The following is an 18,930-nucleotide window of genomic DNA, read 5'->3' as shown; positions in this document are numbered from 1 at the left end:
GGTTTACAGCATTGTTCTAAAACACAATACAGCACAGTTTACATGAAATAATTCCTGCTCATACTGGTACCATCTGCACTTGAATTTCAACCATGTAAATTCTCCCTCAATGATTCAATTTTGTAGTGTAGAATGGACCTGCCTGTGTTTTCAGAGTGTCCAGGAAGTCTGGGACATGTCAAAGTGTGCTGTAACCAGATTCCTCAACAGAGATGCATGTAGGCCATAGATGAACTCAATAGCTTGGGAATCTGGATCTGTGAACAAGACCACATTAAACATAATCTCCTGTCCCCATAATGTCATGAGCTGTCTATCCAGACAAATTTACTATGTAAGGAGATTGGGGTATAATATGTCAGTGACATTATAACACAGTTTGATCTTGCCAATGTATATGAGACCATTCATGTTCCTGCCCTATAAAAATCAAGGCTCTTTCTCTCTTTGTTTCTGATATTGTGTGTATCACATTTTCTTTTAAAATGTATATTAGGCAAAAGTAAATTTTATTTGTTTCTTCAGAGTATATAAATCCTAATTAAAAATAGAGGGGCAAGAGATAGCTTAATATCTTTTTGCAGTTTATAACTATGTTCCGTTGTGTGCTGTCATGAAAGAAGAACTCTTAGAGGCACAGATCCTTCCCCCTTGCACATCAGTGGGAGTCCACAGGGATGCAAGAGTCTGCTCCATCACAGCGGTTCTCAAACTGGAGGTCGCGATCCCTTAGCGGGTCTCAAGGTTATTACTTGGTTGGGTGACCAGACAGCAAGTGTGAAAAATTGGGACAGTGGGTGAGGGGTAATAGGAGCCTATATAAGACAAAGTCCCAAATATCGGGACTGTCCCTATAAAATCAGGACATCTAGTCACCCTATTACATGGGGAGTCACGAGTTGTCACCCTCCACTCCCGAACCCCGCTTCATCTCCAGCATTCATAATAGTGTTAAATATTTTTAAGTGTTTTTAATTTATAAGGGGAGGGGACACACTCAGATATTTGCTGTGTGAGAGGGGTCACCAATACAAAAGTTTGAAAACCATTGCTCTAGCAGATCCTTATGCAAGATCAGGGTCAGGGCTAGTAGATTAACGTGTATCATGTATCAGTATTGATATTACTTCCTCATTATGAATCTTTCCCATACCATGAATAGTTACTGCCTGATTTATGTACTTACATGGCTTTTCCTATCATTAATCATTCCTGTAAATGTATTTTAGGCCAAAATAACTTCATATATAATTCAGACTTGTTGCAGGTAAAAAACTGGAGTGTTACTCCTTTCCCGCTGCTGCTTTACATTTCTGCCAGGATTGGAAAAGTACTCTGTAGTTTAAAGGCAGTATGGCAAAGCATTCTAAGGAGCATATTAAAGGGAGATATGAAGTTCCTTGAATTTAAGATGCGGATCAGCACATATGTGCATTCATGTTCTCTGGGTTATATGTCATCTTATTCTGACTTCTTGATTTTTGATTAGTGCTTGGAATGTGAACTATTAAATGGGTACACCTCTGGGTTTAACGTATCACTGACTATCTGTTTAATCAAGAATGAATTAATCAACTTAGCATTTAATTAGTAATTCTTTATTATTTCCACTTACTTGTATTTAAAGTACAGTTTGTGTTGAAAAATGACAAGAGACATTATCAATAAAATGCCAAGCAAAAAATGACATGATTGGCAAAATTTAGTGGACATTTTCTTCATTTAATACTGCACCATTTTGTGTTCCCAAAGTTGTTTTTCTGGGGAAAAAATCTGCAAATTTGCCTCACATATGACTTTGTTCCACAGTCTTTCTGACTTGTAACTTAAACTGTGTGAGGCCAGGCCATGTAAGGTCTCATTTTGTATCAATAACCTAAAGCTCAGTCCTTCAAGAGGCTGAACTCTCTGATCCCAATCCAGCAGAGCCCTTAAGCATGCATTCAGCTCCATTATCACATGCTTAATATTAAACAAGTGCTTAAAGGCTTTGCTGGATCAGGGATACAGCACTCAGATTCTTGCAGGATTGAGCCCCTAATACACAGACAAGGTTGACCAAGCCTTATAAACCTTTGTGTCTGAACTGGGTTTCAAGAGAAGCTGAGCTGATTTACGGTTTTAGGTGGAAATCGTCAAAATATGGTGGGTTATGCTGAGTTTTTGTTTAAGTGGAGTGATTTGTTTGAAGGCAGGGGTTTGGTGTCTGTGTCTATACAAAGTCTGATTGCAAAGGTTGCAGAGAGATGAGTAACAGAGACCACAACAGCATTTTAAAAAAATCTATTTACTCAGATTCCATTCTATGTGAAAGGTCAGATTACAGAATACAAAATACAGCAGCCCTAGAAGTACAAACTGGTATTCCATACACAAGAGCATATACAGGTCCAGGCAGATAGAACAGAAACAGTTTGAGTATCCCAGTTGAGGCTTAATGACCAAGTTTCACCTGGCAGTACTTTGGACCACAACAAAAGATATCTGACTTCTTATTTTTCTCAGTAAACTCATGTTACATTCACACTTTGCTCTTTGATTGTAAATTTTACAGCAGTACACTAAAAACCATCATATTATCTGTACTTTTACTTGACTTGTAAAAGTTGGATACATTACAAATAGTACTGGTAATAAAGTCCTCAGTATAATATTCACATTTTTCCATCTTTGGACCAATTTCAGCACCTTGTCATGTAGGTGAGCCATTATCTTGCAGCAGAGTTTTTACATGGGTGTTGGGTGGTAACAGATACACAGAAAAACAGATTCCTGAATTACACACAGATACAGGGTCTAGGATATGATAGGTTGCATGCTAACAGAAGTGTACAATAGTGTATTGAACTTTAATACACAGATACATCTGTTAAAATAAAAAGTCATAAAAAACATGCCAACATAGTATCACTTTGCCATCTCACTTAGGTTCAGAGTTAACCTGCATTGGCATTAGAAAGTCCAAAAATTAAAGGTAATTGCATGTGGACATCCCTTTTCCCTGCACAAGGGCTGATCTTACATGAGAGCTCAAAAACGTTCACAGGCCCAGAAGCATAGAAGAAAGATGTGTTATTTTGTTGCTGATCCACAAGAAATAAAACTACAAGAACAACAAAAAACTCGATTCAGTATAAGAACGATTTTACATATGCAATACCATAGGTATGCCTGTCCCTTCCACTTAGCATTCTCTTCTCTCCTTCACCTTGAAATGGCAGCTGTAATCTTCCATCTCCTGCTTCAGTCTGATGGGTCAAACTGTGCCATTTATTCACTAGGCTGAGTAGTGGACAATGTGGAACTGTACAGCCCCACATGTCTAAAAGAGCTGTAATTCCCTCCCTTAACAGTGAATATGGGGCTATGCAAGCTACATCATCTGCAAGGACAGTGCAACATGATCCACTAAATGCAGCCAGTCCATTCTCTGAGTCAGCACAGAACCCTACTGCCTGCCTGCTCCATTTGGGATCCTTGCACCAAGAGAGACACACAAAATAGCCCCTGTACTCCTCTGAGCCAGTGGCAGCTGCAGGTGCTCCATGTCTCTCAGGATATTCACAAGTGTTTAAAGGCTAGATTTTAAAAAGTATTTATTTAGGCACCTACAGATGCAGATAGGCACCTAATGGGAATTTCAAAGCACCGAGATCCCTAACTCCCATTGGGAATTGTGCAGGACTGAGCTCTCAGTGGGAATTGGGGCTAGGAGCTTTTGAAAATCCCACTAAGTGCCTATCTGCATCTTTAAGTGCCTAAATACATTTAAAAATTCATCTCCAAGTGACTGAGGAGCCTATGTCCCATTGAATTTTCAGAATCCTACTTACAGAACAAGAGAAATATTGCACTGGAACAGTACAAGTACTTCTACATAACACAAAATGTAATTACTACACTCTACTAGTCTCTCATCACTATGTATTGTGACCATTATCAATTGAGCATGTAATTAACGTAAAGTACTTCAATCAATGTCACTGGCCTACTATGGCAGCTCAGGTACAACTAATTATCTTGTTGTGCTTTGGATGTGAAAATAAAAGTATGTGATGCGTGAAATGGAAGCAGCTGAGTATATTTTATTAGATAAATAAATGTGACGCTTATTTCAAAGAGTGAGATATCAAACCTCATCATTACCGAGACTATATCAAGGGCCTGAGTGTGCAATCCTAATACAGACAAACCACACACATTGAATTATACAGCAGTTTTGCCTGAGCTATGGCTGTAGGATTGGGCTGTTAAAGTAACGGTGAGATGAGAACACCACAAGCAGTAGAGGAACGCCAGAAACGTAGATTCCTCAATCTCAGCCACTCAACGAGGGTGAGAGAAAGACTAAAGATGTTACATAAGCCATGCACTAGTGGAAAACATGAAAGTAAGGGGAAGAAAGCTCCACCTAAAAAGCCTGTGGCATCACTAACACAGGTGCAGTGGGGGGAAAGCTGGTCTTCTGATAAAAGCTCAGGAACAGGAGTCAGGGAATGAGTGTCCTCTACCATATGCTCACTGTATGACCATGGGGAAATCATTTGTGCCTCAGTTTCCCCAGCCATGAACTAGTCACAAAAGGGCATTGGGAAGGTTAACTAATTCAGAGCAAAAGCTGCCATCTCTCCACAGGCAGAAGAGTCTCAGATGCTGTTGAACCGTGCAGTTGTGCTGTGTGTACAGGTTTTGGAAGTTCATGTGGGTTGGAAACTGTGTGTGTCAAAGCCCTGTTCAACGTAGACTGGCTGTGTTTCTGTGCTCAGCTTCTTGGGTACAGGATCGTTGGGTCACTGACCAAATCCTTCCCCCGCCTCCACACACATCTAGAGTGGGCTGCAAGAGCTGCGGAGACTACTCTGTTCCTGAGACTGGGAAGTGGGCCTCAGGGCAGGTTCTCTGGGAGAGGATTACTCCTCTCTGCTCCCACAAAGATCATCGGTCCCCAGCCTAGTTACTCTGGGTGGGTGCTAAGAGGAGGATTTCCCCCCTGAACATTTGTAAAAGGCTTTGAGCAGCTCAGATGAAAAATACTGTAGAAATTAATGCAAATAATTATTATATGGAAGTTCCAATGTAATTATGTCGCTAACACTGTTCCAGTTCTCACATTTGTCATTTTAGCTTCATGATATTTCCACACATTATACTGTAGGTAAATCTGACTTTTTCCTTAGATACTGATATTACACTGTAATCACTTCATTTTACAAACACTCACTACAGTGGGGCCCTCTTATATTGAAACTATTTCTCACTGAACCAACTTCACTCTGAGTAGAGGTTCACTAGAACCAGAACTGGAATTTGCACATTACAATGGGAGGCCATTTTGATCTTCCATTCTGCTTCCCTAGAAAGGTGTTTTCACTATATGTGAGTTCACTAAAAAAAGACCCCACTGTATTTGATACAGCCTCCTCATACTGGTCTCCTGTACATTATTGACCCATTTTCAGCATGGAGAAATGCAATGAGTTTTCTCTCTTGGTTTTTGTCTTCATTTGAGACTCTTGATCTTTCTCACCATAAGTCAAATAAGTTATACATTTTTAACACTGAGGGTAATTAACCATTGGAACAATTTACTAAGGGTTGTGGTGGATTCTCCATCACAGGCAATTTTTATATCAAGATTGAATGTTTTTCTAAAAGATATGCTCTAGAAGTGGTTCTCAAACTTTTTTCATTTGCAGACCTCTAGAAATTTTTGAATGGAGGTGCGGATGTTTTGGAAATCTATTGTCTGTATATGTAATTGAATTTTGTTTAGTCAGTTTTCAGTCTTAGTCTTTTGCTGAGCCCTTAGACATGGTCTGCAGACCACAGGTTGAGAAACACTACTCTAGGAATTATTTTGGTGAAATTCTATGGCTATGTTATACAGGAAGGCAGACTAAATGCTCACAGTGGCCCCTTCTGGCCTTGGAATTGCTGAATCTCTGAAAAGTCTGAAAGAATTTTTGCCAGAGCTGCTGCTAATCCATCAATTCATATATTTCCAGCAGGGAGTTCCCTAAGTCTGATTGCACCACTTTCTCTTCACCCTAAAAAGACCTCTAAAGTCCCAAAGAGTTTCCTCTTCTGTTTTAACCTGTAACATACACAGATTTACCTCTACTGTATTCAGGACCGGCGCTAGGTTTTTTCACACCCTAGGCGCACAGCCATTTCGCTGCCCCCCGCACTGATCTCGCGGCTACGGTGGAGCTGCCGCAGTCGTTCCTGCGGAGGGTCTGTTGGTCCGTGGCTCCAGTGGAGCTGCCGCAGGCATGCCTGCGGGCAGTCCACTGGAGCCATGCGAGCAGCCGACCATCCGCAGGCATGACTGCGGCAGCTCCACCGGAGCCGCGGACTAGTGGACCCTCCGCAGGCATGCCTGCGGCAGGTCAACCGGAGCCGTCTGCTGCCCCTCTCCCCCCCCGGCAAAATGCCGCCACCCGAATAATCCTAGCGCCCTAGGCGATTGCCTAGGCTGCCTAAATGGTAGCGCCGGCCCTGACTGTATTCCATTATCATGGTCATCTGATACATCTCTGTAATGCTTGTATACAAAAATAATTTACAGTATCAATTGTTAATCTGTAATAAAATAAAATAAGCAACTAAATTTACAGGGCCATAACCCGCACTGTGCAGCTGAGGAGCGAATGAGCAAAGATGACTTTAAACTATCTTTCTTCTTCTCTAATCCTGGGGTCAGCTGGGTTCAGCCTGCAGTGTAGATTAGAAAAGCCTCAGGACCATAGCTCTGTGCCACTTGGAGATACACCTGCAATGGGGGAATCCCCAGCTATCTGATTAAGCTGCCTTTCTTCCTGGTGTGAAAAGCAAGTGGAACAGACCAATGTATTCCACATGTATAATGTGTATCTCTAAATAATAATAATCTAGCCTTTTTGTTTTCTTCAACAGCAGCCCTATCATGTACATTTCAAGAAAGAAATGCAATTTGCATGAAAAGAAGGATGGATAAACAGTTTAATAAAATGCCAAGCATCCCATGCTATTTCACTGCATTCTCTTTTCCTGCTTGAATTCCACATACATTTTAACACAAGTAGCACTCACCTACTTTATGAACTGTGCACGTATATCTTAGAAACGAACACAAACTTTTTGACTGATGCTAATCTGTACATATTGTATTACAGGTCTGGGGAGTGAAACACACTTCATTTGCTGCTCTATCTGCCAGGCACCCTCAATACTACACTGACATCAATGGAGTGATGAAAGGGCAGCAAATGACTTACAGAACCAGTAGAGAAAATGATTAATGTATTATTATGAAGCATCAAAACAAACATCTCCAATACAGGAAGATTCCAGCACCTCTTTTTTGTGACAGTTGCTCTGCCTCATGTTAAAAAATTTGCAGATTTGGTTTTATTTGCAAAATTCATTTCCATTCAGAGAAGCAGAAAATGTTTCCACTGAGGACAATTCCTTTATAAATATCAAAATAATATAAAATATCTACTACTTTGAATGGGTTCACACTTTTTCTGTCCCTGTCCTAATATACTCCATCATCTCATTTGCTTTTTTAATCATTGGTATGGATTGAGCAAGCATCTTAATTGAGTGGCTTACAATGACCATAGATCTTTCCCCTGAGAGATTACAACCAATTCTAAACTCACAGGCATTTGCACAAGTAGTTTAAATTGTTGTCCATTGCACTACATGTTGTTTACTTCAGACTGCCTCAAATCCATTGGACAGCTTCCTCTTCAATAATTTCATAAATAAATGATTAAATTTAGCAGTCTCTAACATACCATCACTAATCTTTGCATGTTGATTTTACACATCTATTGAAGCTGTCATTTTATGCAGGGGTGGCTCTAGCTTTTTTGCCATCCTAAGCACGGCAGGCAGGCTGCCTTCGGCGGCGCGCCTGCGAGAGGTCCCCGGTCCCACGGCTTCGGCAGCTTGCCTGCAGGAGGTCCCCAGTTCCACAGCTTCAGCACAGCCGCCGCCAAATTACTGCCGAATCAGTGGGACCGGCGGACCTCCCGCAGGCAAGCTGCTGATGGCTGCCTGACTGCTGCCCTTGCAGGGACCAGCAGGGTGCCCCCCATGGCTTGCTGCTCCAGGCACGCGCTTGGAGCGCTGATGCCTGGAGCCGCAGATTTTATGCCTTTCTTTCCTCCCGGATGTCCATGCTTGCTTCTGGAAATATATTATTTTATTAGATAATAAGTAATTAATAATAATCCCAGATTTTTATTTTCCTCTAATCTGAGAGGGAGTAGAGTCCAGTGGCTATAGCATAACGCTTTGAAGGCAGAAGTTCTAGATTCTGTTCTTGGCTCTGCCCCTGAATTGCTGAATGACCCTCAGTAAGTCATTAATCTTCTCTGAGACTCAATTTCCTCACCTGTAAAATGAGGTTAATAACTCTGATCCTAGTAATTCCATAACCTGCTCTTTGTGATAAGGACTTTGCAATAGGAGGTGCTATGTTCTGGGTGTGACGTAAAACTAAGGTCTTCACCGCTTATGGTCCACGATGATCCCATGGAACTTTTCACAAAAACATGGGTTTATACACACACCATTAAAGACAGTCACGTCCAAATAATGACTTTTACTGTTTACTGATTCTCTGCAAAAATACAACCATTTTCCAAGTAAAATTAAAATGGATGTTTCGCACCCTAATATAGGTATATTCCTTGTACCCCTTTTCCCATTGCCATAAAGTGAGCATTGGCTATACCAGGAGAAAATGGGACGGCAGAAGCTTTCTAGGTCGCAAATGTGGCATCAATATTATTATTAATATGCTATACATACTTAGATAGTGCTCATTAGCATAGTACATATGTGAGCCAAGCAGCTTCTCATGTACAATATTGTGAAACCTAAGATTCTGGGAATGTCAGTGGCTGCTGCTTTCCAGGGCAGGAAAAACTCAGACCTTCTTCTGGGCTTTTTCTAGATACCAACCTGAACTCCTAGCAGAATGTGACTCAGATATCAAAATGATCTAGGGCAGTAATTTTTTTTAAAATTAGTGTAATTGGAACAGACTTTCAAATTCTCACTTGGCCAAATTCAGACCCTGTATAAGCTACACCGCTACATTGAATAAAACCAAGTTGCTGTCACACTTGGTCAGAATTTGCCTTCTCTACTCATTTGATCTTAGAAACAACCCCATGAAATGGAGGTGTCATGTGAATACATGCCTGATAGCAAACAGAGGGAACTCTCTGCCATCAGCTGAGTTCCACCTTGACTTCTTATATCTAGCCATACTTTTTTGGTGAATTTTGTGCAGTGTTCAGTTGGCATTAAGTCTATTACAGCTCCTTTAGGTGGACTCTCTGGAACCATCTATGAAACATGCATCCAAACAGACATGAGGGCAAACCTGCCCAGCTGCTTGTCCATGGTTTGCTACTTTGTATGTTCTTGTTGGTAAGTACTATATCACCAACTCATTAGCCCCGCATATGTAGGAAAAGTCATATTAGAGTCTCCTAATCTACAAAGTGGTAAGAAATTATAGTATTTCCAAAAAGTAAGGAGCCAGTTCTTCAGATGGTGTATACTGACAGAGTTCCAAAAACTTCAAAGGAGCTATGCCAATTTATACCACCTGAGGATCTGGCCCAAAATAGCCACATTTTTGCATCTCCCACCCCTGAAACATTCCTACTAACTGCCAAAGCTTGTGATTACAAAGAGGTTTTAGAACAGGAAGAGAGATTAGTTTACTTATGTAGCCCTTAGCAACTTTTCAAGAGAAATGGAGGGAGTAAAAGGATTACTTAGATTCTTAAGCTTACTGAAACATGAGAACTACATGCTCCAGTGTGATTACACAAAAGAGCAAAGGAACAAAGAACTACCTTTCTATATACTGCAAACAGAAAAAACATGGAGATAAATCCTGAAGTTCTTACCCAGACAAAAATCCTATTTAAGCCAAGTTCCTGAATAACTGGCATCAGAAAAGTATATAGCACTAATGCACAGCTTGTATAAACATCCAAAGCTTTAAAAATAAGAGGGGTGTTCCTCTCATTACAAATTTTACTAACAATTATAAGTATATATGAATCATTTCATCCACTAACGAACTGTATCTACTTCAAGGCATATCGGCATATTGTTATAGCACACAGCAAAGCAACACTAAATCTCAGTCATCATTTTTTCTCCAAGAACTATATTCTTTTCATTTTGTGCATGCTGACAAGGTAAAGAAACAGGGAACAGAAAATAACTGTCTTTCAACTCCGTAGGAGGGATTAGTAATCTGATATCAAACTGAACGTTATTTCTTATTATTTGCAATCCTGATAGCTGTCACATTTATTGGTAAAAGTTCAAAAACGATACCAATTGAATGCTTTCCACATCTTACTGCAGATCACATCGAGATTGTGTATACTCTTTCTTGAAATCCTTGTCAATTTCCCTTATTTTCCCTGCAGTGGCACTCCTCCCAAGTTCCTTTCTTCTAAATGAATACAGTTCATCACTATACATTTAAGGCACATGCAGAAATAAAAATAAAAGCACTACCTGTAATAGAATTATCACAAAAAGCATTAATTTGAGCACATTATTTCTAATTTGCTTTTGAGTGTTGCATATTGTCTCTATCATACACATTCATCCATACTCCATACACTATGAATATTACTGAAAAGGAGTACAAATATCCAAATATAATGTTGATTTTAAAAGCTCTAACCAGAATAAATAAAGCCATCTTTTAATTGCCTCATTATCTTGAGGATATTAAATACACACACAGCAATAACAATTCAACAGCTACATCAGTCTTGCAAAATTCCATTCACTTACTCCAGTTGGGAAACTATGCTAAATAGACAAGTACATAAAATGTTGTTAATTTTTCTGTGTCACTGATCATTGTAGAGGGTGAGCAAATACATTTTGTGCTTAGGCTGGTAAATTTTGCAAGGCTAAGTTATTGTCGTTGTACAGATTCTCACTGCAGGCTAAGGCAAGAGTTTTTAAAATGTTATAATCGGTTCCTATAAAAAAAAAGAGTACATTTTTTTCTCAGAATAAATATAGATTCAGTACCATAGGTTGCAATTCAGAGAAAACTCCAGGGAATGCAAAAGCAATCTTGCTCCCATAATAACTGGCAGGTATAAACACTGATGATTTAATGTTCTCTCCCCCTTTTTCTAGCAATTAGAAGTTGCTTGAAAATTAAATTACAGCTAATATTTCTCCCCAACGCGGCTGGCTACCATGTTGTGCAAATGCTCTTGCTGCACTGTGACAAGCAAGTGGCTAGAGTCCCCAGAGGAGACTAGCTGCCAGCATGAAAATAATTAAACAGCAATATACAATGAGCCTCTTTTCTGTGAAAATAAACAGGTGCAAAACCAAACGATTGCACTGTATATAATGACCACTGAGCCTTCGGATGAAGATTCATTTTAAAACACAGCAATCAGCTGGCGGTGCAATTCATTGCCCTTTATAAGCACATTTTAACCATTTAAAATAAATATTCCATTAAACAACTTCCTCATTTCTCTGATGGTTCTCCATCTGCATTGACCTTTTCTCTTCGGAACCACAGAAAAGCCGACTTTGCTGTGCCATCACCGCTCTGTTGTGAAAAGCAAATGAAGATAGCCCAGAGAAAGCCACAGAGCCCAGTGTAAGCTGTTCTCAGGTAAACAGGGACCAGAACGAAGTTTGAAAGCTGTGTTGGAAAGAGAGTTCATTGTTAGGACCTGATCCTGCATTCCTTATACAACCAAAAATTCCATTGACTTCAATGGCAGCATTGGGTGGGCACAACACAGGATAGGACTAAGGATAGGCTAGGTTAAGTCCATAAATGGCTATTAGCCAGGATGGGTAAGGAATAGTGTCCCTAGTCTCTGTTTGTCAGAGGATGGAGATGGATGGCAGGAGAGAGATCACTTGATCATTGCCTGCTAGCTTCACTCCCCCTGTGGCACCTGGCATTGGCCACTGTTGGTAGACAGATACTGGGCTTGATGGACCTTTGGTCTGACCCGGTATGGCCATTCTTATGTTCTTATGACTCTATGGCTAAGAAAGGGTTATTGAGTTAGCACTGATGTTAACTTGAAACTCACCTGCACAAAAGGCCAGTACATCAGCCCAGTCTGAAATGAAAGTGATGGATTAATTACTATTATGTAATTCAGTTACAATGATTTATTTCAAGTATTCCTTTTTATTGACAGTATTTAACAAGGACTAGGAAATACCTCAACAAAGTTAATAAAAGGTGTTCAGATTCAAATCAGGTGGTTCAAATAAGAGGTGGTAATATTAGAACTGCAAATAACCCCCATCAGCTGCTACCCTAAGAATGTCTAAGACAGGGGAAGGCAACCTATGGCACACGTGCCATAGGCGGCACGCAAGCTGATTTTCAATGGCACTCGCTCTGCCCGGGTCCTGGCCACCGGTCTGGGGGGCTCTGCATTTTAATTTAATTTTAAATTAAGCTTCTTAAACATTTTAAAAACCTTATTTACTTTACAGACAACAATAGTTTACTTATATATTATAGATTTATAGAAAGAGACCTTCTCAAAACGTTTAAATGTATTACTGTACCGGCACGCGAAACCTTAAATCAGAGTGAATAAATGAAGACTCGGCACACCACTTCTGAAAGTTTGCCGACCCCTGGTCTAAGAGATTATTCTGCCTCGGTTTATATACAAAAATCTGACAATGCGAACTTCAAAATCATGTGATCCCTCACATATAAGCACATTTACCAGATGGTTGAACAAATGTTTAAATGAGTGAATGTTTATTTCAGCTGTGAATGAAAAATACCACTGAAATTTACATTTATTTCACACTTGCAACGCTCCTTCTACTTGCTCATATACTGTAAACCTCTTTCTTAGAACTGAATTGATTAATTTACTCAGAGTAAGCAAGATCAGTAGGACACTGTTAAACCAAATGTTCTTACAAAGATATAGTGGGCACTGGTTATAAGAACACCCTCCATGGTGACAAAAATGCCCTTTTATCCTCATAGTGTAATTGTTCCATGATAAGAAGTGAAATGCTGACTTTGTTGCAATGTTTATCTTGTAAATTTTTTTCTCATGATAAATTTTTCTTCCAAAGCCCGAAAAATCTTGAAAGTCCCTGATTTGCTCAGATTTAGGATTTGTGCTACTTTAACCCAACACTTGTTAGTGTCACCGATCTAAATTGGACATCAGTAGTCTTAAAAGTGTTCTTAAAAAAAGGGAAAACGGTCAGTGAAAAGTACAGAGTGAAACTGATAACTAAAAAAGATGTCTTCATAACTAATGTTATTAACAGGTGTTCAAGAAAGTGGTGCCAACTGTACAACTATTTACTGGTGGTTATTTCTCAAGATAAATGGTATTACAGCCCTTGAGTATAATTGTCTTTATTACATTGTGGATACTGTAATTGACACAGATTCCGATACATTTGTAAATACATATGCTATACAATTTAAGGATGGAATCAGTTTGTCCAACTGGAGATGGTAGTGGCATCTGGTTACCTATAATTCAGTGTTAGTGCAGCTCTGCATGGAGCCCCCTACACAGAATCCCAAAACAAAAGAAGTGAGAGGAAGCAGAATTAAAACAGAAACAATGTTGGAGACTAGCATCCTATTTTGATTTAACTATAGCATTCAATAACATTAATTGTTTTGCTTAAGAGGGAGATTAATCAACTATTTGCCTCACCTTATATGTATTCCAGAATTTCTTTTTACAGTCGGAAAAAATGTTCTCTTTCCCCTGAAGTATACTCATGCCTGCTAGCAAAACATTTGAGACAATCAGAAAGATTGCAAAAAGGGCCAACATTTATTTATTGCATCAGAATTTTCACATTCTGTCACAATGTTACAAGTCTCTTTGAAGGAAAGAAAAGTTAGAGGGATAATAAAGAGCAAATGTTCTGCATGGCTGCTTTATCCTGCTATATCACATCTCCTGATCTGATTCTCTTAATCTTCAGTGGTGATACCAAAGAGGTGATCCAAACTAAATCTACTGTGCTGCATCTACAGTGACAAAAATGGGGTGGATAATTCATCAATGGTAGCAGCAGTAGAAACTGTGGTGTAGACAGGGCTCTGCATTTTGCTCAGGATTAGCTGACTAAGTGATCAAAATGCCATTTTTTGCCATCATAAACAGCACCTTTGATTAACTCCAAAGTGTAGATCTGAAGAGCAGAGTTGCTCTAAAATGTACTTGTTTAATATACTGTGGACAGCAGCTTGAAATTTATACACACACTAGCTGATCTACTGCCCATTAGGCTCCTAAGAATATACACATGGGAGCTTTGTCATTACACAAAAGGAGCCTGATCCAGAGGAGAGCTGTGCACGTGCAACAATGGTTGGAAGATAGAAGTTAGACAAATGCAAGTATTGGACAGTAAAGAGAATCAACCCCTGGAACAAATTACTATGAATAGAGTTTGGGAGTGCTGGATGTCTTTCTAAAAGATGTGCTCTAATCCAACCAGAAGTTATAGCCTGCATTATGCTGGAGGTTAAATTATATGATTATAATGATCCCTTCTGATCTTAAAATCTACAAATCTATGAATATACACATACTGTAGCCAATGGGAGTTGAAGATGGTCAGCACAACTCAGGATTGGCCCACTATAATGGATATTTGCATGCCATGGTGTGCCTGGTAGGTAGTGTCTCACTGTACCACTCATTGCACCTATCTGTTCACAATGGCGACTAGACAGATAGCATTTGTTGACAGTCACGTCTGTACTAGCTATGAGCGTCTGTCCTCCCTTCATTTCCTTCCAATCATACCCTGAATGATCTCTGTCTGACCATAAAATGAGAATCTCATGATACTTACAATGGTAAAAGAGTCTGACCACTTAGGGCGTGTCTACATAGAAAGAAGGTCAAAATAGCTATTGCTCACAAGCTTCATGTGTGTATACTCTTATTCTGCACTAAGAGTGCCTTTGTGCAGTTTAGGTAATCATTTTAGATTAAGATAATTCAGAATAAGGCTCACTTATTCTGGAACAAGAGCATCCACACATGGAGCTAATCAATAATAGCTAGTCCACTTTAAATTCACATGCCCACCTTATTCTGGATGAATTTTCAGGAGTAGACAAGCTCTTAGCTCTTATCCCACACATGGTTTAAATTAAATGATAGTTTCATTTTACACTAGTCTTTTCTATAATGGTTTCTTACATTATTTCTCTTTCTACTCATCTGACTCATTTTTGAAGTCTTCACATTCATTAGCTTTGTTAAGGTTACATATTATCATCACCATCTCTAACAGCAGTGTTCCACTACTGGTGTATATTCCTAATACTGGATCTGGCATAGTTCAGTTTCTAACATGTTGTGTAATGCTGATATTTGCTATTAAACAGCAGTTGTGTTCAGCTAGGAGGTAGCCGATGTAGAATCGTGAGTAAAGTAACACAGACTAGTTTCATCAGATATAGCTGGTACAAGCAGTCTGTAAAGTGCTTCAGATCATTTGGGATTAATTGAAGGTGATAGGCCTGAATTACCACTTTTGCACTGGTGTAATTCATTGAAATCATTGACGTAATTCAGGCAAAACACAAATCATGCTGAAGTGAATCTAGCCCACTATATAAATGTTCACTATGTAGCTGGTATTATTAATTAATTGAATTCATTCTAAAAAATCCCAGAACTGCTTTCCCATCTATGGGTATAATGTGTGAGGTGCTCTGTGCACATCCTGAAAACCAAGGCTGGCCAAAAATTTAGCCCTTACTGCTAGCACACTGTGAGACTAGGCCTTGTTCTTTAAAAGTTTTGTTTAAAAGACTCATGGTGCAGTAAAGCACATGGAATGCAAATATCCCACCACGGAGACTGAAGAAGCTTGGATGAATCCGAGGACAAAGGTCACATTGGCATATGGTGCAAGGGGCACAGCCATTCCTTGCTGCTGGGGCTGGGCAGGGGCTCAACCAACCCCTTCTGGAGAGGACACAGCGATTTGAACCATGGGATGATGGTGCAGGGGACGCTGACATGGTGTTGAGGTGCAAGAAGGAGCACAATCTCAGGCATGGATAGGGGGTCTTGGGGGCCCGTCAGTGGAAAGGGGTGCAGAAGGTGCAGGAAGCTCAACTATACGGAGAGACTGAAGAGTGTTCCACAATAGTGGGGGGTTGCAGGCGGCTTGGCTATGGTGAGGGGGTGCAGGGTGCCGGACCATGGGGAGGAAGCATGGGGAGAGGGGGCTCGGAGGGCTCAGCCACAGGGGACCCAACCATGGAGAGGGGGCTCAGCCGCAGGGAGAGGGTGCAGGGGGCTCAGCCTCGTGGAGATGGCGCAGGGAGCTCAGCCATGGGGAGAGGACTTAGGGGACTGAACCGCGGGAAGGGGGTGCAGGGAGTTGGACTACTGGGAAGGAGCACGGGGGGCACAGCCATGGGGAGGGGGTGTGGAGGACTGAGCCACGGAGAGAGGGCGCAGGGAGTTCAGCCTTGGGAAGGGGGTACAGGGGGCTCAGTCATGGGAAGAGGGCACATGGACCTCGGCCATGGGGACAGAGTGCAGGGGGCTTAGCCATGGGGAGGGGCACAGGGGACTTGGACATGCGGAGGGGGCACAGGAAGCTCAGCCATGGAGATAGGGTTTGGGGGGCTCGGCCCCGGGAAGGGGGTGCAGGAGGCACTTGGCTGTGGGGAGGGGGTGCAGGGAGCTCAGCCATGGGGACAGGGTTCGGGGGGCTCAACCCCGGGGAGGGGGCACAGGGGGCTTGGCTATGGGGAGGGGGTTCAGGGGGCTCAGCCCCGCGGAGGGTCGCAGGAGGCACTTGGCTGTGGGGAGGGGGTGCAGGGAGCTCAGCCACGGGGAGGGGTTCGGGGGGCTCAGCCATGGAGAGGGGGTTTGGGCGGCTCGGCCCTGGGGAGGGGACGCAGAAGGCGCTCGGCCCCGGGGAGGCGGCGCAGGGGGCTCAGCCATGGGGAGGGGTTTGGCGCCAGGGAGGGGGCGCAGGAGGCACTTGGCTGCGGGGATGGGGTGCAGGGAGCTCAGCCATGGGAAGAGGTTTCAGGGGGCTCGACCCTGGGGAGGGGGCGCAGGGGGCTTAGTCATGGGGAGGGGGTTCAGGAGGCTCGGCCCCAGGGAGGGGTCGCAGGAGGCACTTGGCTGTGGGGAGGGGGTGCAGGGAGCTCAGCCATGGGGAGGGGGCGCAGGGGGCTTGGCCATGGGGAGGGGGTTCAGGGGGCTCGGCCCCAGGGAGGGGTCGCAGGAGGCACTTGGCTGTGGGGAGGGGGTGCAGGGAGCTCAGCCATGGGGAGGGGGCGCAGGGGGCTTGGCTATGGGGAGGGGGTTCAGGGGGCTCGGCCCCAGAGAGGGGTCGCAGGAGGCACTTGGCTGTGGGGAGGGGGTGCAGGGAGCTCAGCCACGGGGAGGGGTTCGGGGGGCTCGGCCATGGGGAGGGGGTTTGGGCGGCTCGGCCCTCGGGATGGGGCGCAGGAGGCGCTCGGCCCCAGGGAGGGGGCGCAGGGGCTCAGCCATGGGGAGGGGGTTCGGCCCCGGGGAAGGGGAGCAGGGGCTCAGCCATGGGGAGGGGGTTCGGCCCCGGGGAAGGGGAGCAGGGGCTCAGCCATGGGGAGGGCGTTCGGCCCCGGGGAGGGGGCGCAGGGGGCTCAGCCATGGGGAGGGGTTCGGGGGGCTCGGCCCCAGGGAGGGGGCGCAGGAGGCGCTCGGCAGTGGGGAGCGGGCGCGAGGGGCTCGGCCCCGGGGAGGGGACGCAGGAGGCGCTCGGCCGTGGGGAGGGGGCGCGGGGGGCTCGGCCCCGGGGAGGGGACGCAGGAGGCGCTCGGCCGTGGGGAGAGGGCGCAGGAGGCGCTCGGCCCCGGGGAGGGGGCGCAGGGGCTCAGCCATGGGGAGGGGGTTCGGCCCCGGGGAAGGGGCGCAGGGGGCTCAGCCATGGGGAGGGATTCGGGGGGCTCGGCCCCGAGAAGGGGGCGCAGGGGGCGTTCGGCAGTGGGGAGAGGGCGCAGGAGGCGCTCGGCCCCGGGGAGGGGGCGCAGGGGGCTCAGCCGTGGGGAGGGGGCGCGGGGGGCTCGGCCCCGGGGAGGGGACGCAGGAGGCGCTCGGCCGTGGGGAGAGGACTCCGGGGACTGAGCCACGGGAGGGTGTCGGGGCCTCAGGCCCGCTCCCGGCCGCACTCACCCGTGTAGAAGGCCAGGATGGCGACAGGCGCCCCCACCAGCTGGTCGCACAGCACCTTGGCCAGCACCGCGCCGGGCGCGCGGCCGGGCAGCGCCCGCTCCAGCCCCCGCAGCCACACGTAGTTGAAGTTGCCATGGAAGCTGAGGGCCACCAGCGCCACGTGCCGGGTCTGCGCCCAGTCGGGCTCCTGCCCCGGGCGCCGCCGCAGCAGCTGCTGAGCCGCGTCCCCGGCCGAGAAGAGGCTGCCGTAGAGCAGCACGTTGCAGAGCCAGGGGAACCGGCGCACCCCGCTCCGGAGCAGCGGCCCGGCCATAGGCTCCCGGCCTCCGGTGCCGGCTTCCACCCGCCGCCGGGCCAGAGCGCACAACGCCGCTTTGTGCTGCCTTTTCCGCCCCGCCTCTTGCCTGCCGGAGCCGCCCAGTCCCGAGCCTCTCGCCCGCTCTCCTCCTGCCAGCCCCGCCTTGCACCCGCCTCTAGCCTGCCCCTCTCCTCCCGGTATTGCCCCGCCTTACCCCAGCCCTCTCGTTCGCCTCTGGCCTTGCCTTGCCCCAGCCCTCCCTCCATACCTGCTCCGAGTCCTGTCACTCCCTCCCGCTGCAGGAACTACCCCCGCTCCCACCTGCCTCTCCTGTGAAACCTTTGTCTTCTTCTCAGAGAGCCCCCCACATTTCTCCTGACCCGTCGCATCTGCTCCTCC

At 44.7% G+C, this 18,930-nt stretch overlaps 1 protein-coding gene across 3 annotated transcripts; it reads right to left on the bottom strand.

The window, feature by feature from the left end:
* Positions 1-8,059: 8,059 nt before the first annotated feature.
* On the bottom strand, positions 8,060-18,612 carry MPV17L (MPV17 mitochondrial inner membrane protein like). 3 transcript variants are annotated; one of them, XM_030579080.1, is made up of 4 exons: positions 18,234-18,604; positions 13,740-13,813; positions 12,117-12,146; positions 8,060-11,713 (listed from the first exon to the last, which is right to left on the bottom strand). In XM_030579080.1, exons 1-4 carry the CDS (start codon positions 18,544-18,546, stop codon positions 11,534-11,536), a joined length of 597 nt encoding a protein of 198 aa, XP_030434940.1. In that variant the 5' UTR covers positions 18,547-18,604; the 3' UTR covers positions 8,060-11,533. The 3 variants fall into 3 exon arrangements, with proteins under 3 accessions (XP_030434940.1, XP_030434941.1, XP_030434942.1); XM_030579081.1 differs by having other exon boundaries at positions 13,740-13,810; positions 18,234-18,597; XM_030579082.1 differs by lacking the exon at positions 13,740-13,813 and having other exon boundaries at positions 18,234-18,612.
* Between the last annotated feature and the right edge of the window lie 318 nt (positions 18,613-18,930).

This window comes from Gopherus evgoodei, chromosome 10 (genome assembly GCF_007399415.2).
Source record: "Gopherus evgoodei ecotype Sinaloan lineage chromosome 10, rGopEvg1_v1.p, whole genome shotgun sequence".
Lineage (NCBI taxonomy): Eukaryota > Metazoa > Chordata > Testudines > Testudinidae > Gopherus > Gopherus evgoodei.
This window is presented reverse-complemented; position numbering and strand designations above follow the sequence as displayed.

What these genes read in the sequence shown, in the direction of transcription:
- MPV17L (XM_030579080.1), bottom strand. Translation starts at nt 18,546, where the DNA reads ATGGCCGGGCCGCTGCTCCGGAGCGGGGTGCGCCGGTTCCCCTGGCTC. An exon ending in AATTCTGGAATACATATAAG is followed by an intron (nt 12,147 to 13,739) that starts GTGAGGCAAATA and finishes CTTTCATTTCAG; the next exon opens with ACTGGGCTGATGTACTGGCC. An exon ending in TGTACTGGCCTTTTGTGCAG is followed by an intron (nt 11,714 to 12,116) that starts GTGAGTTTCAAG and finishes TTTCCAACACAG; the next exon opens with CTTTCAAACTTCGTTCTGGT.